Here is a 27,064-nt window from a genome sequence, read left to right on the forward strand (position 1 = left end):
TTTTAGCCCGGTCTCGTATTTAAGATCACGTACATCCCTGGGTCCCAGAACGGTAAGGCAGACGCACTGTCTCGGCGGTATGACACGGAGGAGAGGTCCGTTGAGCCCACTCCCATACTGCCGGAGTCTTGTCTGGTGGCACCGGTAGTATGGGAGGTCGATGCTGAAATCGAGCGGCGTATGCATCGACCCTAGTCCTCCACAGTGCCCGGTGGGTCGGAGGCGTTCCGCTCGAGGTTCGGGATCGACTGATATATTGGGCTCACACGTCACCCTCCTCTGGACATCCTGGTATTGGCCGGACTGTGCACTGCCTTAGCGCTAAGTACTGGTGGCCAACGTTAGCCAGGGATGTGAGGGTTTATGTCTCCTCCTGTTCGGTGTGCGCCCAGTGTAAGGCGCCTAGACACCTGCCCAGGGGTAAGTTACAACCCCTGCCCGTTCCACAACGACCATGGTCCCACCTCTCGGTGGATTTCGTCACAGACCTTCCCCCCTCACAGGGGAATACTACTATACTGGTCATTGTGGATCGGTTCTCTAAGGCCTGTCGTCTGTTCCCAATGCCGGGTCTTCCTACTGCCCTACAGACCGCCGAAGCACTATTCACCCACGTGTTCCGGCACTACGGGGTACCCGAGGATATAGTGTCTGATCGAGGTCCCCAGTTTACCTCCAGAGTCTGGAGGGCGTTTATGGAGCGTTTGGGGGTCTCGGTGAGCCTGACCTCGGGTTACCACCCGGAGAGTAATGGGCAGGTGGAACGTGTGAACCCAGGATGTGGGTAGGTTTCTTAGATCGTATTGCCAGGGCCGGCCGGAGGAGTGGGCGAGGTATGTCCCCTGGGCAGAGATGGCCCAGAACTCTCTCCGCCACTCCTCAACCAATCTAACCCCTTTCCAATGTGTGTTGGGTTACCAGCCGGTTCTGGCACCGTGGCAGCAGAGCCAGATCGAGGCTCCTGCGGTGGATGAGTGGGTGCGGCACACGTCCACTTGCAGCGGGCCATCCGTCGTCAGAAAGCGAGCGCCGATCTCCACCGCAGTGAGGGGCCGGTGTACGCACCTGGTGATCGAGTCTGGCTCTCTACCAGAAACCTACCCCTCCGCCTGCCCTGCTGGAAACTGGTTTGGCGGTTTGTGGGGCCTTTTAAAGTCCTGAGAAGATTGAACGAGGTGTGTTACAGGTTACAACTGCCTATTGATTATAAGAATATTAACCCCTCGTTCCATGTGTCTCTTCTCAGGCCGGTGGTAGCTGGTCCACTCCAGGACGATGAGATCAGAGAGACTCCTCCGCCCCCCACTGGACATCGAGGGGCTCCGCGTGACACTGTTCGGTCCATCTTGGATTCGAGACGTCGGATGGGGGGTCTCCAATATCTCGTGGAGTGGGAGGGGTACGGTCCGGAGGAACGGTGCTGGGTGCCGAGGAGAGACATCCTAGACCCGTCTCTCCTGACGGAGTTCCACCGTGGACACCCTACGCGCCCTGCTCCGCGTCCTCCTGGTCGTCCCCGAGGCCGGGGTCGGCGCACGGCTGGGGCCGCGCGTCAAGGGGGGGGGTACTGTCACGGTTTCTGCCGAGGCTGCTCCTCCTCCTTGTTCGGGCAGGTTTCGGCGGTCGTCGTCCCCGGAGTACTAGCTATCACCGTTTGATGTTTTCGATGTCTGTTTGGTTTTGTCTGATTGTGTACACCTGTTTCCTGTTTGGTTGATTATGTCTCCTATAAGTTTCTCGTTTGGTTAGTCTTGTGTTGTGTGTTATTGTCCGCCTGTCGGTAGGAGCTGCGTGTTTCTGCTCTGTTTATTTTGTTTGGTGTTCTTACGCACAGTTTGCGTAATCGCTCGCCTCTGTTTGTTTCGAGGCCCGTGTTTTGTATTTGATCACTTGATGACTAGTAAAGTCTGTTGGACTAAGCCTCTGTGTCCTGAACCTGACTACAACACCACATCCACATCAGTTCCTGACAGCATATGTTTGGGGAGTCTCCCACATGCCTTTTGGCGAACACCAAATGTGTTTGCTTATTTTTTCCTTTAAGCAATGGCTTTTTTCTGGTCACTCTTCCGTAAAATCCAGCTCTGTGGAGTGTACGGCTTAAAGTGGTCCTATGGACAGATACTCCAATCTCTGCTGTGGAGCTTTGCAGCTCCTTCAGGGTTATCTTTGGTCTCTTTGTTGCCTCTCTGATTAATGCCCTCCTTGCCTGGTCCGTGAGTTTTGGTGGGCAGCCCTCTCTTGGCAGGTTTGTTGTGGTGCCATATTCTTTCAATTTTTTTATAATGGATTTAATGGTGCTCCGTGGGATGTTCAAAGTTTCTGATATTTGTTTATAACCCAACCCTGATCTCTACTTCTCCACAACTTTGTCCCTGACCTGTTTGGAGAGCTCTTTGGTCTTCATTGTGCCACTAGCTTGGTGGTGAATACTTTTGCAAGGCACTGTATTGATGAAGCTAGTGACTGATGTGGTGTACTCATTTTAACATTTTTTTTACATTTTTAGTCATTTAGCAGACGCTCTTATCCAGAGCGACTTACAGTTAGTGAATACATATTTTTTTATACTGGCCCCCCGTGGGAATCGAACCCACAACCCTGGCGTTGCAAACGCCATGCTCTATCAACTGAGCTACATCCCTGCCGGCCATTCCCTCCCCTACCCTGGACAACGCTGGGCCAATTGTGCGCCGCCCATGAGCCTCCCGGTCGCGGCCGGCTGCGACAGGATCTCTAGTGGCACAGTTAGCACTGCGATGCAGTGCCTTAGACCACTGGGCCACTCAGGAGCTACTCCTCGATGCTATCGGAAGAATCCCGGGACATATTCCAGTCTGTGCTAGCAAAACAGTCCTGTAGCTTAGCATCTGCGTCATCTGACCACTTCCTTATTAACCGAGTCACTGGTGCTTCCTGCTTTAGTTTTTGCTTATAAGCAGGAATCAGGAGGATAGAGTTATGGTCAGATTTGCCAAATGGAGGGCACGGGAGAGCTTTGTATGCGTCTCTGTGTGTGGAGTAAAGGTGGTCTAGAGTTTTTTTCCCTCTGGTTACACATTTAACATGCTGGTAGAAATTAGGTAGAACGGATTTAAGTTTCCCTGCATTAAAGTCCCCGGCCACTAGAAGCGCTGCCTCTGGATGAGCATTTTCCTGTTTACTTATGGCCTTATACATCTCATTGAGTGCAATCTTAGTGCCAGCATCGGTTTGTGGTTGTAAATAGACAGCTACGAAAAATATAGATGAAAACTCTCTTGGTAAATAGTGTGGTCTACAGCTTATCATGAGATACTCTACCTCAGGCGAGCAAAACCTCGAGACTTCCTTAATGGGCGGCAGGTAGCTTAGTGGTTAAGAGCGTTGTACCAGTAACCGAAAGGTCGCTGGTTCTAATCCCCGAGCCGACTAGGTGAAAAATCTGTCGATGTGCCCTTGAGCAAGGCACTTAACCCTAATTGCTCCTGTAAGTCGCTCTGGATAAGAGCGTCTGCTAAATGACCTATTTTATTATTTATTTTAATATTAGATTTTATGCACCAGCTGTTGTTTACAAATATACACAGACCGCCACCCCTTGTTGATACATTGCTATGTCCTGCTCCCAGATCAGTTTTTTATATCTTGTCAACTCTGGTGTCAACTGGCCGTTGTCAGCACAAACTGATCAATTTTATTTTTTTTCGTTTTTGTTTATCTTTTAAATTTTTTCTTTATTTTTTCTTTATTTTTTTGGGGGGGGGGAATGGATCTACCTTGTGTATCTATTTGTACAATTTGCACATTCGGATCGAAATTACTATTAATTAATATCATCACCCCTTTTGAATTTCTTTGCCCATGGGAGAAGTATATTTCCCCCATTCTTTTTTCCACGCTACTTCATCTCGAATTGTTGAATGAGTTTCCTGTATACAATAGATATTATATTCCTTCTCTTTGAGCCATGTAAATATTGTTCTTCTTTTGTTATTATCAGCTAAGCCATTACAATTATAACCGGCTATACTTATTTCACCATACACCATAATGAGATACAAGTTTCAAGTCTATTTATCATTATATATGTTTGTAAATTTACCAATAAAAAATTGCGTAATGATTGAGTGTCCATATAGCTGTACCGTGATATTTGCACTGCTACGGAGTAACCCTTCAATTGTTCTCCACTAATTCCCCCGCTAAAGCCTCTCCCCATCCCAAGTTGAGCCGTCATCCCAGTGATCAGCTTCCCACCCACGTCCCTCCGAATCCCTAAGGCCCCGAGAGGCCAGGACCCATCCATCGAAAACAGCACACAGTACCACCCACAAAACAGAAGCAGATTAACCGCCAAAAGCATTTCCAATGCTTTCACCTCATATATATATATATATATATATATATATATATAACTATTTTTTTTTAAATTATGCATATCCTATTTTCCATCATTATCAATTAATATGCGTAATAATGTCGGCAGTTCACGCGTAGGATTCTAACATATAACCCGGATTGCCATTGTATTACATTTAATTCATTGACAAGCAATTATTATCCTAGCAAATAATTCCCGTGGTCCACAAACTGATCTTGGTCCAAACACACCAAGACAGTCGTGAAGAGGGCACGACAATGCCTATTCCCCCTCAGGAGACAGAAAATATTTGGCATGGGTCCTCAGATCCTCAAAAAGTTATACAGCTGCACCATCGAGAGCATCCTAACTGGTTGCATCACTGCCTGGTATGGCAACTGCTCGGCCTCCGTAGACTTCCGTAGCTGTTGTTTACAAATATATACAGCCCGCCACCCCTTGTCTTACCGGAGTCAGCCGTTCTATCCTGCCGATGTAGCGTATAACTGTATGTTATTCATGTCGTCGTTCTGCCACGACTCGGTGAAACATAAGATATTACAGTTTTTAATGTCCCGTTGGTAGGATAACCTTAATGTTGGGTCGTCCAATATATTTTCAAATGATTGTACGTTGGCTAATAGGATTGATGGGAGCCGCAGTTTACTCGCTCGCCGTCGAATCCTTACAAGGCACCCCGACCTACGTCCACGATATCTCTGTCTCTTTCTCATGCGAATGACTGGGATTTGGGCCTTGCCGGGTGTCTGTAGGATATCCTTAACGTCCGACTCGTTGAAGAAAAAATATTAGTCCAATACGAGGTGAGTAATCGCTGTCCTGATATCCAGAAGCTATTTTTGGTCATAAGAGACGGTGGCAGAAACATTATGTACAGAATAAATTACAAATAACGCGAAAAAACACACATAATAGTACAATTGGTTAGAGGGCTGTAAAACGGCAGCCATCTTCTCCAGCGCCATTTTTTGAGCACCATTTTATAGGACCTTTCTTCTTATCTTTTTAACAACAGATCATAGAAACATGTTGTTTTCACATATGTAGACAGTGGTATGGTGCTGGAGATAATGAACATGAGGTTGAAAAGTGGTGGAGTTGCCCTTTAAGGCTGTCCAGGTGGAGGCTGGGTTCTGAGGCTGCTGCCTCCATCATGTCATAATGACCCTAACCTCTAGTAACAGTAACCCTGAGTACTACAACACCACTACTCACCTCTAGTAGTTTAAGGCTGTCCAGGTCGAGACTGGGTTCTGAGGCTGCTGCCTCCATCATGTCCATGTTGTGTAGTCCCTGTTTCCTGTCTCCACTCAGCATGCGGTACCCGAAGAACAGCGCCAAAATCAGCAATGCTACTATGGAGACAGACGCCAGGGCGATCACGACGGTCTCCTCACGGTACAGCGGCCGCGGGTCTGGGGATGATGACATAACAGGGTCAGAGGTTAAGGGTCAGAGGATGACATCACACAGCAGGGGTCAGAGGTTAGGGGTCAGAGTGGATAGAGATCCTAGATCCTAAAACACAGCTTCTATATAGCTTCTATGTTGTATATCATTTCTATGGGGCCAAAGGCCTGGTCACATTTACATCACAAGATCACAGCACCATACTGAGATAAACATAGCTTGGTCTGTAGACTTTAAAAGGTAAATGTTTCTCCTTCCTCATAAGATAGAGAGCCAGTTCACTCTCTAATATTCATCCATTCACTCACTTCACATGCCAATTAACGAATGAACCCTTTTAGGAGCAGCAGTCAACTTAAAAAGGACAATATTTAATCTCCTCTCCTCCTGTCTTTAATATCAAACATGAGATAAAACTCAGAGTTACTCAGAGTCTCTTCCACCAGCACCCATAGATATACACTACCGTTCAAAAGTTTGAACTTATTTTCTTTGCATTATTCGAGGTCTGACAACACTGCATCTTTTTTGTTATCTTGACCAGTTGTCATTTTCTGCAAATAAATGCTCTAAATGACAATATTTTTATTTTGAATTTGGGAGAAATGTTGTCAGTAGTTTATAGAATAAAACAAAAATGTTAATTTCACCCAAACACATACCTATAAATAGTAAAACCAGAGAAACTTGTATTTTTGCAGTGGTCTGTTAATTTTTTCCAGAGCTGTATATGTGTGTGTGTATATATATGTGTGTGTGTATATATATGTGTGTGTGTATATGTGTGTGTGTGTGTATATGTGTGTGTGTGTGTGTATATGTGTGTGTGTGTGTGTGTGTATATACACTACCGTTCAAAAGTTTGAGGTCACTTAGAAATGTCCTTGTTTTCCATGAAAACATACATTAAATGAGTTTGAATAGGAAATATAGCAAAATTAATAGGAAATGTAGTTATTGACAAGGTTAGAAATAATGATTTTTTATTGAAATAATAATTGTGTCCTTCAAACTTTGCTCTGGCCAAATAATCCTCCATTTGAGCAATTACAGGTTTGCAGATGGCATTCTAGTAGTCAATTTGTTGAGGTAATCTGAAGAGATTTCACCCCATGTTCCTGAAGCACTTCCCACAAGTTGGATTGGCTTGATGGGCACTTCACGACTATACGGTCAAGCTCCCACAACACTCAATAGGGTTGATATCCGTGACTGTGCTGGCCACTCCATTATAGACAGAATACCAGCTGACTGCTTCTTCCAAATAGTTATTGCATAGTTTGGAGTTGTGTTTGGGTCATTGTCGTTGTAGGAGGAAATGGTCAAACAAGCGCCGTAAGGATGGCATGGCGTTGCAAAATGGAGTGCTAACCTTCTTCTTCAAGATCTCTTTACCCGTAAAATCTCCCACTTTACCACCACCAAAGAACCCCCAGACCATCACATTGCCTCCACCATGGCTTAACAGATGGCATCAAGCACTCCTAAGCATCTTTTCATTTGTTGCTCTCACAAATGTTTTTTTGGATCGAACACCTCAAACCGATGTGTCATAACACTTTTTTCCAATCTTTGTCCAGTGTCTGTGTTCTATTCCCCATCTTAATCTTATCTTTTTATTGGCCAGTCTGAGATAAGGCTTTTACTTTGCAACTCTGCCTAGAAGAAGAGATGGGATAGAGAAAGAGATGGGATAGAGAAAGAGATGGGATAGAGAAAGAGATGGGATAGAGAAAGAGATGGGATAGAGAAAGAGATGGGATAGAGAAAGAGATGGGATAGAGAAAGAGATGGGATAGAGAAAGAGATGGGATAGAGAAAGAGATGGGATAGAGAAAGAGATGGGATAGAGAAAGAGATGGGATAGAGAAAGAGATGGGATAGAGAAAGAGATGGATAGAGAAAGAGATGGGATAGAGAAAGAGATGGGATAGAGAAAGAGATGGGATAGAGAAAGAGATTGGGATAGAGAAAGAGATGGGATAGAAAAGAGATGGGATAGAGAAAGAGATGGATAGAGAAAGAGATGGATAGAGAAAGAGATGGATAGAGAAAGAGATGGGAGAGAGAAAGAGATGGGATAGAGAAAGAGATGGGATAGAGAAAGAGATGAAAAGGATAGAGAAAGAGATGGGATAGAGAAAGAGATGGGATAGAGAAAGAGATGGGATAGAGAAAGAGATGGATAGAGAAAGAGATGGGATAGAGAAAGAGATGGGATAGAGAAAGAGATGGGGAGAGAGAAAGAGATGGATAGAGAAAGAGATGGGATAGAGAAAGAGATGGGATAGAGAAAGAGATGGGAGTAGAGAAAGAGATGGATAGAGAAAGAGATGGGATAGAGAAAGAGATGGGATAGAGAAAGAGATGGGATAGAGAAAGAGATGGATAGAGAAAGAGATGGGATAGAGAAAGAGATGGGGATAGAGAAAGAGATGGGATAGAGAAAGAGATGGGATAGAGAAAGAGATGGGATAGAGAAAGAGATGGATAGAGAAAGAGTGGATAGAGAAAGAGATGGGATAGAAAGAGATGGATAGAGAAAGAGATGGGATAGAGAAAGAGATGATAGAGAAAGAGAGGATAGAGAAAGAGATGGGATAGGAGAAAGAGATGGGATAGAGAAAGAGATGGGATAGAGAAAGAGATGGGATAGAGAAAGAGATGGGGATAGAGAAAGAGATTGGGATAGAGAAAGAGAAAGAGATAGAGAAAGAGATGGGATAGAGAAAGAGATGGGATAGAGAAAGAGATAGGATAGAGAAAGAGATGGGATAGAGAAAGAGATGGGAAAGAGGATAGAGAAAGAGATGGGATAGAGAAAGAGATGGGATAGAGAAAGAGATGGGATAGAGAAAGAGATGGGATAGAGAAAGAGATGGGATAGAGAAAGAGATGGGATAGAGAAAGAGATGGGATAGAGAAAGAGATGGGATAGAGAAAGAGATGGGATAGAGAAAGAGATGGGATAGAGAAAGAGATGTGGGATAGAGAAAGAGGTGGGATAGAGAAAGAGGTGGGATAGAGAAAGAGGTGGGATAGAGAAAGAGATGGGATAGAGAAAGAGGTGGGATAGAGAAAGAGGTGGATAGAGAAAGAGATGGGAGAGAGAAAGAGATGGGATAGAGAAAGAGATGGGATAGAGAAAGAGATGGGATAGAGAAAGAGATGGGATAGAGAAAGAGATGGGATAGGAGAAAGAGATGGGATAGAGAAAGAGATGGGATAGAGAAAGAGATGGGATAGAGAAAGATAAGAAAGAGATGGGATAGAGAAAGAGATGGGATAGAGAAAGAGATGGATAGAGAAAGAGATGGGATAGAGAAAGAGATGGGATAGAGAAAGAGATGGGATAGAGAAAGAGATGGGAGTAGAGAAAGAGATGGGATAGAGAAAGAGATGGGATAGAGAAAGAGATGGGATAGAGAAAGAGATGGAGATAGAGAAAGAGATGGATAGAGAAAGAGATGGGATAGAGAAAGAGATGGGATAGAGAAAGAGATGGGATAGAGAAAGAGATGGAATAGAGAAAGAGATGGGATAGAGAAAGAGATGGGATAATAGAGAAAGAGATGGGATAGAGAAAGAGATGGGATAGAGAAAGAGATGGGATGAGAGAAAGAGATGGGATAGAGAAAGAGATGGGATAGAGAAAGAGATGGGATAGAGGAAAGAGATGGGATAGAGAAAGAGATGGGATAGAGAGAAGAGATGGGATAGAGAAAAGAGATGGATAGAGAAAGAGATGGGATATAGAGAAGAGAGGGATGAGAAAAGAGATAGAGAAAGAGATGGGATAGAGAAAGAGATGGGGATAGAGAGAAAGAGATGGGATAGAGAAAGAGATGGGATAGAGAAAGAGATGGGATAGAGAAAGAGATGGGATAGAGAAAGAGATGGGATAGAGAAAGAGATGGGATAGAGAAAGAGATGGGATAGAGAAGAGAGATGGGAAGAGAAAGAGATGGGATAGAGAAAGAGAGGTAGAGAAAAGATGGGATAGAGAAAGAGATGGGAGAGAGAAAGAGATGGGATAGAGAAAGAGATGGGATAGAGAAAGAGATGGATAGAGAAAGAGATGGGATAGAGAAAGAGATGGGATAGAGAAAGAGATGGGATAGAGAAAGAGATGGGATAGAGAAAGAGATGGGATAGAGAAAGAGATGGGATAGAGAAAGAGATGGGATAGAGAAAGAGATGGGATAGAGAAAGAGATGGGATAGAGAAAGAGATGGGATAGAGAAAGAGATGGAATAGAGAAAGAGATGGGATAGAGATTGGATAGAGAAAGAGATGGAATAGAGAAAGAGATGGGATAGAGAAAGAGATGGGATAGAGAAAGAGATGGGATAGAGAAAGAGGAGGGATAGAGAAAGAGATGGGATAGAGAAAGAGATGGGATAGAGAAAGAGATGGGCTGGAGAAAGAGATGGGCTGGAGAAAGAGATGGACTGGAGAAAGAGATGGGATAGAGAAAGAGATGGGATAGAGAAAGAGATGGGATAGAGAAAGAGATGGGATAGAGAAAGAGATGGGATAGAGAAAGAGATGGGATAGAGAAAGAGATGGGATAGAGAAAGAGATGGGATAGAGAAAGAGATGGGATAGAGAAAGAGATGGGATGAGAAAAGAGCTGGGATAGAGAAAGAGAAGGGAGAGAGAAAGAGATGGGAGAGAGAAAGAGATGGGATAGAGAAAGAGATGGGATAGAGAAAGAGATGAGGATAGAGAAAGAGATGGGATAGAGAAAGAGATGGGGATAGAGAAAGAGATGGGATAGAGAAAGAGATGGGATAGAGAAAGAGATGGGATAGAGAAAGAGATGGGATAGAGAAAGAGATGGGATGAGAAAGAGATGGGATAGAGAAAGAGATGGGATAGAGAAGAAAGAGATGGGATAGAGAAAGAGATGGGATAGAGAAAGAGATGGATAGAGAAAGAGATGGGAGTAGAGAAAGAGATGGGATAGAGAAAGAGATGGGATAGAGAAAGAGATGGGATAGAGAAAGAGATGGAGAGATGAAAAGAGATGGGATAGAGAAAGAGATGGGATAGAGAAAGAGATGGGATAGAGAAAGAGATGGGATAGAGAAAGAGATGGGATAGAGAAAGAGATGGGATAGAGAAAGAGATGGGATAGAGAAAGAGATGGGATAGAGAAAGAGATGGAGAGAGAAAGAGATGGGATAGAGAAAGAGATCGGGATAGAGAAAGAGATGGGATAGAGAAAGAGATGGGATAGAGAAAGAGATGGGATAGAGAAAGAGATGGGATAGAGAAAGAGATGGGATAGAGAAAGAGATGGGGGATAGAGAAAGAGATGGAGAGAGAAAGAGATGGGATAGAGAAAGAGATGGGATAGAGAAAGAGATGGGATAGAGAAAGAGATGGGACTAGAGAGAAAGAGATGGGATAGAGAGAAAGAGATGGGATAGAGAAAGAGATGGGACTAGAGAAGAGAGAGATGGGACTAGAGAGAGAGATGGGACTAGAGAAGAGAGATGGGATAGAGAAAGAGATGGGATAGAGAAAGAGATGGGACTAGAGAAAGAGATGGAGAAGGATAGAGAAAGAGATGGGATAGAGAAAGAGATGGGATAGAGAAAGAGATGGGGATAGAGAAAGAGATGGGACTAGGAGAAAGAGATGGGATAGGAGAAAGAGATGGGACTAGAGAAAGAGAGGATAGAGAAAGAGATGGGATAGAGAAAGAGATGGGATAGAGAAAGAGATGGGACTAGAGAAAGAGATGGGATAGAGAAAGAGATGGGATAGAGAAAGAGATGGGATAGAGAGAAAGAGATGGGACTAGAGAAAGAGATGGAAAAGAGATAGAGAAAGAGATGGGACTAGAGAAAGAGATGGGATAGAGAAAGAGATGGGATAGAGAAAAAAGAGATGGGATAGAGAAAGAGATGGGATAGAGAAAGAGATGGGACTAGAGAAAGAGATGGGATAGAGAAAGAGATGGGATAGAGAAAGAGATGGGATAGAGAAAGAGGTGGGATAGAGAAAGAGGTGGGATAGAGAAAGAGGTGGGATAGAGAAAGAGGTGGGATAGAGAAAGAGGTGGGATAGAGAAAGAGGTGGGATAGAGAAAGAGGTGGGATAGAGAAAGAGGTGGGATAGAGAAAGAGGTGGGATAGAGAAAGAGGTGGGATAGAGAAAGAGGTGGGATAGAGAAAGAGGTGGGATAGAGAAAGAGGTGGGATAGAGAAAGAGGTGGGATAGAGAAAGAGGTGGGATAGAGAAAGAGGAGGGATAGAGAAAGAGGTGGGACTAGAGAAAGAGATGGGACTAGAGAAAGAGATGGGACTAGAGAAAGAGATGGGACTAGAGAAAGAGATGGGACTAGAGAAAGAGATGGGACTAGAGAAAGAGATGGGACTAGAGAAAGAGATGGGACTAGAGAAAGAGATGGGACTAGAGAAAGAGATGGGACTAGAGAAAGAGATGGGACTAGAGAAAGAGATGGGATAGAGAAAGAGATGGAAAAGAGATGGAGAAAGAGATGGGATGGAGAAAGAGATGGAGGATTGGAGAAAGAGATGGGATGGAGAAAGAGATGGGATGGTGAGAAAGAGATGGGACTGAAGAGAAAGAGATGGGATGGAGAAAGAGATGGGATGGAGAAAGAGATGGGATGGAGAAAGAGATGGGATGGAGAAAGAGATGGGATGGAGAAAGAGATGGGATGGAGAAAGAGATGGGATGGAGAAAGAGATGGGATGGAGAAAGAGATGGGATGGAGAAAGAGATGGGACTGGAGAAAGAGATGGGATGGAGAAAGAGATGGGACTGGAGAAAGAGATGGGATGGAGAAAGAGATGGGATGGAGAAAGAGATGGGATGGAGAAAGAGATGGGATGGAGAAAGAGATGGGATGGAGAAAGAGATGGGATGGAGAAAGAGATGGGACTGGAGAAAGAGATGGGACTGGAGAAAGAGATGGGACTAGAGAAAGAGATGGGACTGGAGAAAGAGATGGGACTGGAGAAAGAGATGGGACTGGAGAAAGAGATGGGACTGGAGAAAGAGATGGGACTGGAGAAAGAGATGGAGAGAGATGTGAGAAAGAGATGGGACTGGAGAAAGAGATGGGATGGAGAAAGAGATGGGACTGGGAGAAAGAGATGGGATGGAGAAAGAGATGGGATGGAGAAAGAGATGGGATGGAGAAAGAGATGGGATGGAGAAAGAGATGGGATGGAGAAAGAGATGGGATGGAGAAAGAGATGGGATGGAGAAAGAGATGGGATGGAGAAAGAGATGGGAAGGAGAAAGAGATGGGATGGAGAAAAGAGATGGGACTGGAGAAAAGAGACTGGAGAAGAAGAGAAGAATGGATGGAGAAAGAGATGATGGAGAGAGATGGATGGAGAAAGAGATGGGACTGGAGAAAGAGATGGGACTGGAGAAAGAGATGGACTGGAGAAAGAGAGGGACTGGAGAAAGAGATGGACTGGAGAAAGAGATGGACTGGAGAAAGAGATGGACTGGAGAAAGAGATGGACTGGAGAAAGAGATGAATGGATGGAGAAAGAGATGGGACTGGAGAAAGAGATGGGACTGGAGAAAGAGATGGGACTGGAGAAAGAGATGGGACTGGAGAAAGAGATGGGACTGGAGAAAGAGATGGGACTGGAGAAAGAGATGGGACTGGAGAAAGAGATGGGACTGGAGAAAGAGATGGGATGGAGAAAGAGATGGGATGGAGAAAGAGATGGGATGGAGAAAGAGATGGATGGGAAAAAGATGGACTGGAGAAAGAGATGGAGAAAGAGATGGGACTGGAGAAAGAGATGGGACTGGAGAAAGAGATGGGATGGAGAAAGAGATGGGATGGAGAAAGAGATGGAATGGAGAAAGAGATGGGATGGAGAAAGAGATGGGACTGGAGGAAAGAGATGGGACGGAGAAAGAGATGGGACTGGAGAAAAGAGATGGGGATGGAGAAAGAGATGGATGGAGAAAGAGATGGGACTGGAGAAAGAGATGGGATGGAGAAAGAGATGGGACTGGAGAAAGAGAGGGATGAGAAAGAGATGGGATGGAGAAAGAGATGGGATGGAGAAAGAGATGGGATGGAGAAAGAGATGGGATGGAGAAAGAGATGGGATGGAGAAAGAGATGGGATGGAGAAAGAGATGGGATGGAGAAAGAGATGGGATGGAGAAAGAGATGGGATGGAGAAAGAGATGGGATGGAGAAAGAGATGGGATGGAGAAAGAGATGGGATGGAGAAAGAGATGGGATGGAGAAAGAGATGGGATGGAGAAAGAGATGGGATGGAGAAAAGAGATGGGACTGGAGAAAGAGATGGGAGTGGAGAAAGAGATGGGATGGAGAAAGAGATGGGATGGAGAAAGAGACTGGGAGGAGAAAGAGATGGACTGGAGAAAGAGATGGACTGGAGAAAGAGATGGACTGGAGAAAGAGATGGACTGGAGAAAGAGATGGACTGGAGAAAGAGATGGACTGGAGAAAGAGATGGACTGGAGAAAGAGATGGACTGGAGAAAGAGATGGGATGGAGAAAGAGATGGGATGGAGAAAGAGATGGGCTGGAGAAAGAGATGGGGAGGAGAAAGAGATGGGCTGGAGAAAGAGATGGGCTGGAGAAAGAGATGGGCTGGAGAAAGAGATGGGCTGGAGAAAGAGATGGGCTGGAGAAAGAGATGGGCTGGAGAAAGAGATGGGCTGGAGAAAGAGATGGGCTGGAGAAAGAGATGGGCTGGAGAAAGAGATGGGCTGAGAAAGAGATGGGCTAGGAGAAAGAGATGGGCTAGAGAAAGAGATGGGCTGGAGAAAGAGATGGGATGAGAAAGAGATGGGCTGAGAAAGAGATGGGCTGGAGAAAGAGATGGGCTGAGAAAGAGATGGGCTAGAGAAAGAGATGGGCTGGAGAAAGAGATGGGCTGAGAAAAGATGGGCTGGAGAAAGAGATGGGCTAGAGAAAGAGATGGGCTGGAGAAAGAGAGATGGGCTGGAGAAAGAGATGGGCTGAAGAGAAAGAGATGGGCTGGAGAAAGAGATGGGCTGAGAAAGAGATGGGCTGGAGAAAGAGATGGGCTGAGAAAGAGATGGGCTGGAGAAAGAGATGGGCTGAGAGAAAGAGATGGGCTGGAGAAAGAGATGGGCTGAGAGAAAGAGATGAGGCTAGAGAAAGAGATGGGCTGGAGAAAGAGATGGGCTGAGAAAGAGATGGGCTGAGAAAGAGATGGGCTGAGAAAGAGATGGGCTAGAGAAAGAGATGGGGCTGAGAAAAGAGATGGGCTGAGAAAGAGATGGGCTAGAGAAAGAGATGGGCTAGAGAAAGAGACTGGCTAGAGAAAGAGATGGGCTAGAGAAAAGAGATGGGCTAGAGAAAGAGATGGGCTAGAGAAAGAGATGGGCTAGAGAAAGAGATGGGCTAGAGAAAGAGATGGGCTAGAGAAAGAGATGGGGCTGAGAAAGAGATGGGCTAGAGAAAGAGATGGGCTAGAGAAAGAGATGGGCTAGAGAAAGAGATGGGCCCTAGAGAAAGAGAGGGCTAGAGAAAGAGATGGGCTAGAGAAAGAGATGGGCTAGAGAAAGAGATGGGCTAGAGAAAGAGATGGGCTAGAGAAAGAGATGGGCTAGAGAAAGAGATGGGCTAGAGAAAGAGATGGGCTAGAGAAAGAGATGGGCTAGAGAAAGAGATGGGCTAGAGAAAGAGATGGGCTAGAGAAAGAGATGGGCTAGAGAAAGAGATGGGCTAGAGAAAGAGATGGGCTAGAGAAAGAGATGGGCTAGAGAAAGAGATGGGCTAGAGAAAGAGATGGGCTAGAGAAAGAGATGGGCTAGAGAAAGAGATGGGCTAGAGAAAGAGATGGGCTAGAGAAAGAGATGGGCTAGAGAAAGAGATGGGCTGAGAGAAAGAGATGGGCTAGAGAAAGAGATGGGCTGAGAAAGAGATGGGCTGAGAAAGAGATGGGCTGGAGAAAGAGATGGGCTGAGAAAGAGATGGGCTGAGAAAGAGATGGGCTTAGAGAAAGAGATGGGCTAGAGAAAGAGATGGGCTAGAGAAAGAGATGGGCTAGAGAAAGAGATGGGCTGGAGAAAGAGATGGGCTGGAGAAAGAGATGGGCTGGAGAAAGAGATGGGCTGGAGAAAGAGATGGGCTGGAGAAAGAGATGGGCTGGAGAGAAAGAGATGGGCTGAGAAAGAGATGGGCTAGAGAAAGAGATGGGCTGAGAAAGAGATGGGCTGGAGAAAGAGATGGGCTGGAGAAAGAGATGGGCTGGAGAAAGAGATGGGCTGGAGAAAGAGATGGGCTGGAGAAAGAGATGGGCTGGAGAAAGAGATGGGCTGGAGAAAGAGATGGGCTGGAGAAAGAGATGGGCTGGAGAAAGAGATGGGCTGGAGAAAGAGATGGGCTGGAGAAAGAGATGGGCTGGAGAAAGAGATGGGCTGGAGAAAGAGATGGGCTGAGAAAGAGATGGGCTGGGGAAAGAGAGGGCTGAGAAAGAGATGGGCTAGAGAAAGAGATGGGCTGGAGAAAGAGATGGGCTGGAGAAAGAGATGCGGCTGAGAAAGAGATGGGCTGGAGAAAGAGATGGGCTGGAGAAAGAGATGGGCTAGAGAAAGAGATGGGCTGAGAAAGAGAGATGGGCTGGAGAAAGAGATGGGCTAGAGAAAGAGATGGGCTGGAAAGAGATGGGAGAAAGAGAGTGGGCTGGAGAAAGAGATGGGCTGAGAAAGAGATGGGCTGGAGAAAGAGATGGGCTGAGAAAGAGATCGGGCTGGAGAAAGAGATGGGCTGAGAAAGAGATGGCTGAGAAAGAGATGGGCTTGGAGAAAGAGATGGGCTGAGAAAGAGATGGGCTGGAGAAAGAGATGGGCTGAGAAAGAGATGGGCTGAGAAAGAGATGGGCTGAGAAAGAGATGGCTGGGAGAAGAGATGGGGCTGAGAAAGAGATGGCTGAGAAAGAGAAGGGGCTCAAATGAGAGAAGAGATGGGCTGAGAAAGAGATGGGCTGAGAAAGAGAAGAGAAGAGATGGGCTGAGAAAGAGATGGAGCTGAGAAGAAAGAGATGGGCTAGAAGATGGGCTGAGAAAGAGATGGGCTAGAGAAAGAGATGGGTGGAGAAAGAGATGGGCTGGAGAAAGAGATGGAAGCTGAGAAAGAGATGGGATAGAGGAAAGAGAGATGAGGCTAGAGAAAGAGATGGGATAGAGAAAGAGATGGGCTAGAGAAAGAGATGGGACTAGAGAAAGAGATGGGCTAGAGAGAAAGAGATGGAGCTAGAGAAAGAGATGGGCTAAGAGAAAGAGATGGGGCTAGAGAAAGAGAGAGGGCGAGAGAAAGAGATGGCTAGAGAAAAGAGATGGGCTAGAGAAAGAGATGGGCTAGGAGAAAGAGATGGGCAGAGAAAGAGATGGGCTAGAGAAAGAGATGGAGTAGAGAAAGAGATGGGCTAGAGAAAAGAGATGGGCTAGAGAAAGAGATGGGCTAGAAAAAGAGATGGGCTAGAGAAAGAGATGGGCTGGAGAAAGAGATGGGAGAAAAAGGGATAGAGAAAGAGATGGGCTAGAGAAAGAGATGGCTAGAGAAAGAGATGAGGCTAGGAGAAAGAGATGAGGCTAGAGAGAAAGATGGGCTGGAAAGAGATGAGCTAGAGAAAGAGATGGGCAAAGAGGGCTAGAGAGAAAGAGATGGAGCAGAGAGATGATAGAGAAAGAGATGGGACAGAGAAAAGAGATGGGATAGAGAAAGAGATGGGATAGCTAGAGAAGATGAGATAGAGAGATGAGGATAGAAGGAGAAGGGGATAGAGAAAGAGATGTGAGAGAGAAAGAGATGATGGCGAAAGAAAGATGGATAGAGAAGAGATATAGAGAAAGAGATGGGATAGAGAAAGAGATGGAGAGAGAAAGAGATGGGATAGAGAAAGAGATGAGCAGAGAAAGAGATGGGAGAGAAAGAGATGGGATAGAAGAAAAGAGATGGGATAGAGAAAGAGATGGAGATGAGAGAGAGGAGAGGAGAAAGAAGGGGACAGAGAAAAAGAGATGGACAGAGAAAGAGATGGGATAGAGAAAGAGATGGATAGAAAGAGATGATAGAGAAAGAGATGGGATAGAGAAGAGATGATGAGAAAGATGGACTAGAGAAAGAGATGGGATAGAGAAAGAGATGGGATAGAGGAAAGAGATGATAGAGAAAGAGATGGGATAGAGAAAGAGATGGACAAGGAGAAAGAGATGGGATAGAGAAAGAGATGGGAAGAGAAAGAGAGTGAGCTAGAAAGAGATGGGATAGAGAAAGAGATGAGCTAGAGAAAAGAGATGGGATAGAGAAAGAGATGGACTAGAGAAAGAGATGGGATAGAGAAAGAGAAGGATAGAGAAAGAGATGGGATAGGAGAAAGAGATGGGATAGAGAAAGAAAGATGGGACAGAGAAAGAGATGACTAAAATAAGAGATGGAGAGAGAAAGGAGAGCTAGACAGAGAAAGAGATGGGACTAGAGAAGAGACGGGGTAGAAAAGATGGATGGACAGGAGAAAGAGATGGGATGAGAAGAGAAGTGGATAGAGAGAGAGATGGAGAAGAGATGAGAGAGAAAGAGATGGACAGAGAAAGAGATGAGCTAGAGAAGAGATGAAGAGAGAAAGAGAGATGGGATAGAAGAGATGGGTGAAGAGATGGGGAATGAGAAAGAGATGGGATAGAGAAGAGATGGACAGAGAAAGATGGGACAGAGAAAGAGATGGGGATAGAGAAAGAGATGGGATAGAGAAAGAGATGGGATAGAGAAATAGGTGGGATAGAGAAAGAGGTGGGATAGAGAAAGAGGTGGGATAGAGAAAGAGGTGGGATAGAGAAAGAGATGACTAGAGAAAGATGGGATAGAGAAAAAGAGATGGAGAAGAGAAAGAGATAGAGCAGAGAAAGAGATGGGATAGAGAAAGAGATGGGATGAGAGAAAGAGATGGGAGAGAGAAAGAGATGGAGGCTAGAGAAAGAGATGGGATAGAGAAAGAGATGGTGATAGAAAGAGATGGACAGAGAAAGAGATGGGATAGAAGAAAGATGGATAGAGAAAGAGATGGAGAGAGAAAGAGGTATATGGAAGAGAAAGAGATGTGAGACTAGAGAAAAGAGATGGGATAGAGAAAAGAGATGGGATAGAGAAAAGAGATGGATAGAAGAAAAGAGATGAGAGAAAGAGATGGGATAGAGAAAGAGATGGAAGATAGAAAAAAGCAGATGGGATAGAGAAGAGATGGGATAGAAAAAGAGATGGAGTAGAGAAAGAGATGGGATAGAGAAGAGATGGGATAGAGAAAGAGATGTATGAGAAAGAGATGAAAGAGAAAGAGATGGAGTAGTAGAAAGAGATGGGATAGAGAAAGAGATGAGCTAGAGAAAGAGATGGGATAGAGAAAGAGATGGGATAGAGAAAAGAGATGGACTAGAGAAAGAGACTGGATGAAGAGAAAGAGATGACAGAAAGGATGAGGAGAAAGAGAAGGAAGAGAAAGATGGGATGAGAGAAGAGATCGGGATAGAGAAAGAGATGGAGGATAGAGAAAGAGATACGGGCGGAGAAAGAGATGGAGCTAGAGAAAAGAGATGGGACGGGAGAAAGAGATGGGATGGAAAGAGATGGGATAAAAAGAGATGGGCTGAGAGAAAGAGATGGGATAGAGAAAGATGGGATAGAGAAAGAGATGGGGGCTGAGAAAGAGGATGGGATAGAGAAAAGAGAGATGACAGAGAAAAAGAGACTGGAAAGAGAAAGAGACTGGGATAGATGAAGAGATGGGGATGAGAGAAAGAGATGGGATAGAGAAAGAGATGAGGATAGAGAAAGAGATGGGGCTGGAGAAAGAGCAGAGAAGAGAGACTAGAGAAAGATGAGCTGGGAAGAAAGAATGGAGCTGGAGAGAAAGAGATGGAGGCTAGAGAAAGAGATCGGATAGAGAAAGAGATGGGAGGCTAGAAGAAAGAGAAAAGAGAAACTGGAAGAGATCGACAGAGAAAGAGATGGGGAAAGAGGAAAGAGAGGGCTGGAGAGAAGAGATGATGGACAGAGAAAAAGAGATCGGACAGAGAAAGAGATGGGATAGAGAAGAGATGGATAGAGAAAGAGATGGGACAGACTGAAAGAGATGGGGATAGAGAAAGAGATGGAAGATGGAAGAGAAAGAGATGGGCTAGAGAAAGAGATGGAAGTAGAGAAAGAGATGGGGATAGAGAAAAGAGATGGGATGGAAGAGAAAGAGATGGACAGGGAGAAAAGAGATGGATAGAGAAAGAGATGGGAGAGAAAAGATGATGGGATAGAGAAAAGAGATGGAGAGAAGGAAAGAGATGAAGATAGAGAAAGAGATGGACTAGAGAAAGAGATGGGATAGAGAAAGAGATGGGATAGAGAAAAGAGATGGGAGCAGGAGAAAAGAGATGGGACAGAGAAGAGAGTGGGTAGAGGAGAAAGAGATGGAGGAGAAAGAGATGGGGATAGAGAAAGAGATGGACAGAGAAAGAGATGGACAGAGAAAGAGATGGATAGATAGAAAGAGATGGACAGAGAAAAACATGAGAGAGATCTGGGATGACGGGAAAGAGACGGGATGAGAGAAAGAGATGGGGATAGAGAAAGAGATGATAGAGAAAGAGAAGGATAGAGAAAGAGATGGCATAGAGAAAGAGATGGGATAGAGAGAGATGCGACTAGAGAAAGAGATGAGCTGGAGAAAATAGATGGTGGATAGAGGAAAAGAGATGGAGCTAGAGAAAGATGAACAGAAGAAAAAGCAAGATGACAGAGAAAGAGATCACTGATATTGAAGAATGTTAAACTGATAATAAAAAGAATGAAGCATATTATATTTATTAAAAAATATGCTATACGTGACAGATGTTATATTAGACAGATAATATACTGAGATAATGTAATAAGCGCTGTAAAGTTATATTGAACTGTAAAAGAAGAGACTGAAGAAAGAAAGAAATATGAGACTGGAGAAAGAGATGGACTAGAGAAAGAGATGGACAGAGAAAGAGATGGACTAGAGAAAGAGATGATAGAAGAAAGAGATGATAGAGAAAGAGAAGATAGACAAGAGGAAAGAGAAAGATGATTGATAGAGGAAAGATGGACTAGAGAAAGAGATAGACAGAGAAGAGATGAACTAAAAGATGAATGATAAAAAAGTTAGACTGGAAAATATAGAACATGACAGAAAAAAGTAACGTGGAAAGAGGGATATAGACAGAAGTGGAAAAGAAAAAGTTTGACTAGAAAAGTTACACGGACAGAAAAGTTGACGTGAAGAGAAAGAGACTGGTTAAAAAGATGGGACAGATAAGAGAAGATAGACTAAAGAGAGAATATATAAGTAGAGATGACAGAGAAAGAGATGGGATAGAGAAAATGAATGGATGGGAAGAGCGGAGAAAGAGATGGGATAGAGAAAGAGATGGGATAGAGAAAGAGATCGGAAGAGAAAGAGATGGGAAATAGAGAAAGAGATGGAGTGAGAAAGACGATGATAGAGAAAGAGAATGGGATAGAGAAAGAGATAGGATAGAGAAAGAGATGGGATAGAGAAAAGAGATGGATAGAGAAAGAGATTTATGGGATAAAAGATGGGATGAGAAAGAGGATGATGATGGGTATATGGATAGGAGAAAGAGAGATGGATAGAGAAAGAGGAATTTCGAATAGGAGAAAGAGATGGATAGAGAAAGAGATCGGGAGAGAAAGAGATGAGGATAGAGAAAGAGATGGGATAGAGGAAGAGATGGGATAGAGAAAGAGATGGGGATAGAAAGAGATGGGATAGAGAAAGAGATGGGATAGAGAAAGAGATGGGATAGAGAAAGAGATGGAGATAGAGAAAGAGATGGGATGAGAGGAAAGAGATGGGGGATAGAGAAAGAGATGGGATAGAGAAGAGATGGGATAGAGAAAGAGATGGGATAGAGAAAGAGATGGGATAGAGAAAGAGATGGGATAGAGAAAGAGATGGGATAGAGAAAGAGATGGGATAGAAAAGAGATGGGATAGAGAAAGAGATGGGATAGAGAAAGAGGGATGAAATCGGAGAGAGAAAGAGATGGGATGGAGAAGAGATGGATGAAGAGAAAGAGATGGGATAGAAAAGAAGATGGGATAGAGAGTAAGTGGATGAGAGAAAGAGATGGGATAGAGAAAGAGATGGGATAGAGAAAGAGGATAGCGATAGAGAAAGAGATGGGATAGAGAAAGAGATGGGATAGAGAAAGAGATGGGATAGAGAAAGAGATGGGATAGAGAAAGAGATGGGATAGAGAAAGAGATGGGATAGAGAAAGAGATGGGATAGAGAAAGAAGATGGATGAGAAAGAGATGGGATAGAGAAAAGAGATGGATAGAGAAAGAGATGGGATAGAGAAAGAGATGGGATAGAGAAAGAGATGGGATAGAGAAAGAGATGGGATAGAAAGAGATGGGATAGAGAAAGAGATGTGATAGAGAAGAGATTGGGATAGAGAAAGAGATGGGATGAGAGAAAGAGATGGGATAGAGAAAGAGATGAGATAGAGAAAGAGATGGAGATAGAGAAAGAGATGGAGAGAGAGAAAGAGATGGGATAGAGAAAGAGATGAGTAGAAGAGATGGGAGTAGAGAAGAGATGGGATAGAGAAAGAGATGGGATAAGAGAAAGAGATGGGATAGAAAGAGATGGAGAGAGAAAGAGATGGGATAAGAGAAAGAGATGGGATAGAGAAAGAGATGGGGAGATAGAGAAAGAGATGGGATGAAGAGAAAGAGATGGGATAGAGAAAGAGATGGGATAGAGAAAGAGATGGGGGATAAGAGAAAGAGATGGGATAGAGAAAGAGATGGGATAGAGAAAGAGATGGGATAGAGAAAGAGATGGGATAGAGAAGAGATGGGATAGAGAAAGAGATGGGATAGAAAGAGATGGGATAGAGAAAGAGATGAGAGAAAGATGGGATAGAGAAAGATGGGATAGAGAAAGAGATGGGATAGAGAAAGAGATGGGATAGAGAAAAGAGATGGGATAGAGAAAGAGATGGGATAGAGAAAGAGATGGGATAGAGAAAGAGATGGGATAGAGAAAGAGATGGGATAGAGAAAGAGATGGGATAGAGAAAGAGATCGGTCGAAAGAGATCGGTGAAGAGAAAGAGATGGGATGAGAGAAGAGATGGGAGTAGAAATGTGATAGAGAAAGAGATCGGATAGAAAGAGATGGGATAGAGAAGAGATGGGAGAGAAAGATGGATAGAGAAAGAGATGAGGATAGAAAGAGATGGGATAGAAAGAGATGGGATAGAAAGAGATGGGATAGAGAAAAGAGATGGGATAGGGAGAAAGAGATGGGATGAGAAAAGAGATGGGAGTAGAGAAGAGATGGGATAGAGAAAGAGATGGGATAGAGAAAGAGATGGGATGAAGAGAAAGAGATCGGGATGAGAAAGAGATGGGAGAAAGAGATGGGATAAGAGAAGAGATGGGATAGAGAGAGATGGGATAGAGAAAGAGATGGGATAGAGAAAGAGATGGGATAGAGAAAGAGATGGGAAGTAGAGAAAAGAGATGGGATAGAAAGAGATGGGATAGAGAAAGATGATACAGAGAAAGAGACATGAGAGAAAGAGATGGATAGAAAAGAGATGGGATAGAGAAAGAAGATAGAGAAAAGAGATGGGATAGAGAAAGATGGGATAGAGAAAGAGATGGAGATAGAGAAAGAGATGGGATAGAGAAAGAGATGGGATAGAGAAGAGATGGGATAGAGAAAGAGAGAGAAAGATGGGATAGAGAAAGAGATGGGATAGAGAAAAGAGATGGGATAGAGAAAGAGATGGGATAGAGAAAGAGATGGGAGAGAAAGAGATGGGATGAGAAAGAGATGGGATAGAGAAACAGATGGGATAGAGAAAGATGGGATATGAAAAGAGATGGATAGAAAGAGATGGGATAGAGATGGACAGAGAAAGAGATGGGATAGAGAAAGAGATGGGATAGAGGAAAAGAGATGGGATAGAGAAAGAGATGGGATAGAGAAAGAGATGGGATAGAGAAGAGATGGGATAGAGAAAAGAGATGGGATGAAAGAGATGGGATAGAGAAAGAGATGGGATAGAAAGAGATGGGATAGAGAAAGAGATGGGATAGAGAGAAAGAGATGGGATAGAGAAAGAGATGAGATAGAAAGAGATTGGGATAGAGAAAGAGATGGGATAGAGAAAAAAGAGATGGGATAGAGAAAGAGATGGGAGAGAAAGAGATCGGGGGAGAAAGAGATGGGATAGAAAAAGATGGGATAGAAAAAGATGGGATAGAGAAAGAGATGGGATAGAGAAAGAGATGGGATAGAGAAAGACATAGAGAAGAGATGGGGTAGGAGAAAGAGATGGGATAGAGAAAGAGATGGGATAGAGAAAGAGGATGGGATAGAGAAAGAGATGGGATAGAGAAAGAGATGGGATGAGAAAAGAGATGGGATAGAGGAGAAAGGAGATGGGATAGAAAGAGACGACAGAAAGAGATAGAGAGAAAGGAGATAGAGACGGAGAAAGAGATGGGATAGAGAAAGAGATGGGATAGAGAAAGAGATGGGATAGAGAAAGAGATGGGATAGAGAAAGAGATGGGATAGAGAAAGAGATGGGATAGAGAAAGAGATGGGATAGAGAAGAGATGGGATAGAGAAAAGAGATGGGATAGAGAAAGAGGGAGAAAGAGATAGAGAGAGAGAGATGGGATAGAGAAAAGGAGATTGGGATAGAGAAAGAGATGGGATAGAAAGAGATGGGAGAGAAAGAGATGGGATAGAGAAAGAGATGGGATGAGAAAGAGATGGATAGAGAAAGAGATGGGATAGAGAAAGAGATGGGATAGAGAAAGAGATGGGATAGAGAAAGAGATGGGATAGAGAAAGAGATGGATAGAGAAAGAGATGGAGATAAGAGAGAGAAAGAGATGGGATAGAAGAGATGGGATAGAGAAAGAGATGGGATGAGAAAAGAGATGGGATAGAGAAAGAGATGGGATAGAGAAAGAGATGGGATAGAGAAAGAGATGGATAGAGAAAGAGATGGGATAGAAAGAGATGGGATAGAGAAAAGAGATGGGATAGAGAAAGAGATGGGATAGAGAGAGATGAGACGAGAAAGAGATGGGATAGAAAAAGATGGGATAGAGAAAGAGATGGGATAGAGAAAGATGGATAGAGAAAGAGATGGGATAGAAGAGATGAAATAAAAAAATGATAGAGAAGAGATGGATAGAGAAGAGAGATGGGATAGAGAAAGAGATGAGGAGAAAGAGATGGGATAGAGAAAGAGATGAGAGAGAAAGAGATGGGATAGAGAAAGAGGGATAGAGATAAGAGATGATAGAGAAAGAGATGGGATAGAGAAAGAGATGGGATAGAGAAAGAGATGGGATAGAGAAAGAGATGGGGAGAGAAAGAGATGGGATAGAGAAAGAGATGGGATAGAGAAAAAGAGATGGGATAGAGAAAGAGAGATGAGAAGAGAGGAAGAGATGGAGATAGAGATGGAAGAGATGGGATAGAGAAAGAGATCGGATAGAAGAAAGAAGAGATGGGATAGAGAAAGAGATGGGATAGAGAAAGAGATGGGATAGAGAAAGAGATGGGATAGAGAAAAAGATTGGGATAGAGAAAAGAGATGGATAGAAAAAGAGATGGGATAGAAAAGAGATGGGATAGAGAAAGAGATGGGATGAGAAAGAGATGGGATAGAGAAAGAGATGGGATAGAGAAAGATGAGGATAGAAAGAGAGATGGGATAGAGAAGAGATGGGATAGAGAAAGAGATGGGATAGAGAGAAGAGATGGATAGGAGAAAAGAGATGGATAGAGAAGAGATGGATAGAGAAGAGATGGATGAGAAAGAGTGGATGGAAGGGATAGAAAGAGATGGGATAGAGAAAGAGATGGGATAGAGAAAGAGATGGGATAGAGAAGAGATGAGATAGAAAGAGATGGGATATAGAGAAAGAGATGGATAGAGAAAGAGATGGGATAGAGAAAGAGATGGGATAGAGAAAGAGATGGATAGAGAAAAGAGATGGGATAGAGAAAGAGATGGGATGAGAAAGAGATGGATAGAGAGAGAGATGGGATAGAGAAAGAGATGGGATAGAGAAGAGAGATGGGATAGAGAAAGAGATTGGGATAGAGAAAGAGATGGATAGAGAAAAAGAGATGGGATAGAGAAAGAGATGGGATAGAGAAAGAGATCGGGATAGAGAAAGAGATGGGATAGAGAAAAGATGGGATAGAGAAAGAGATGATAGAGAAAGAGATAGATAGAGAAAGAAAGATAGGATAGAGAAAGAGATGGGATAGAGAGAGTCTAAAGAGATGGGGTAGAGAAAAGAGATGGGATAGAGAAAGAGATGGGATAGAGAAAGAGGAATGGATAGGGGAGAAGAGATGGGATAGAGAAAGAGATGGGATAGAGAAAGAGATGGGATAGAAAGAGATGGGATAGAGGAAAGAGATGGGATAGAGAAAGAGATGGGATGAGAAAGAGATGGGATAGGAGAGATGGGATAGAGAAAGAGATGGGATAGAGAAAGATGGGATAGAGAAAGAGATGGGAGAGAAAGAGATGGGATAGAGAAAGAGATGGGATAGAGAAAGAGATGGGATAGAGAAAGAGATGGGATAGAGAAAGAGATGGGATAGAGAAAGAGATGGGATAGAGAAAGAGATGGGATAGAGAAAGAGATGGGATAGAGAAAGAGATGGGGGGATAGAGAAAGAGATGGATAGAGAAAGAGATGGGATAGAGAAAGAGATGGGATAGAGAAAGAGATGGGATGAGAAAGAGATGGGATAGGAGAAAGAGATGGGATAGAGAAAGAGATGGGATAGAGAAAGAGATGGGATAGAGAAAGAGATGGGATAGAGAAAGAGATGGGATAGAGAAAGAGATGGGATAGAGAAAGAGATGGAGATAAGAAAGAGATGGGATAGAGAAAGAGATGGGATAGAGAAAGAGATGGGATAGAAGAAAGAGATGGGATAGAGAAAGAGATGGGATAGAGAAAGAGATGGGATAGAGAAAGAGATGGGATAGAGAAAGAGATGGGATAAGAGAAAGAGATGGGATAGAAGAAAGAGATGGGATAGAGAAAGAGATGGGATAGAGAAAGAGATGGGATAGAGAAAGAGATGGGATAGAGATGGGATAGAGAAAGAGATGGATAGAAAGAGATGGGATAGAGAAAGAGATGGATAGAAAGAGATGGGATAGAGAAAGAGATGGGATAGA

At 43.9% G+C, this 27,064-nt stretch overlaps 1 protein-coding gene across 1 annotated transcript in view; it reads right to left on the bottom strand.

Annotated features, from left to right (window-relative positions):
• Positions 1-27,064, bottom strand: part of LOC121560083 (bone morphogenetic protein receptor type-2-like) — a gene marked incomplete at its 3' end in the record, with an annotated part of 129,182 nt that overhangs the window by 79,997 nt on the left and 22,121 nt on the right. Inside the window, exon 3 of the mRNA XM_045217934.1 lies at positions 5,579-5,778. Within this exon, the coding sequence (XP_045073869.1) occupies positions 5,579-5,778 (200 nt within the window). The remainder of the gene's footprint in view (positions 1-5,578; positions 5,779-27,064) is intronic.

Source organism: Coregonus clupeaformis, unplaced genomic scaffold (assembly GCF_020615455.1).
Source record: "Coregonus clupeaformis isolate EN_2021a unplaced genomic scaffold, ASM2061545v1 scaf1275, whole genome shotgun sequence".
NCBI classification, from domain to species: Eukaryota; Metazoa; Chordata; class Actinopteri; order Salmoniformes; family Salmonidae; genus Coregonus; species Coregonus clupeaformis.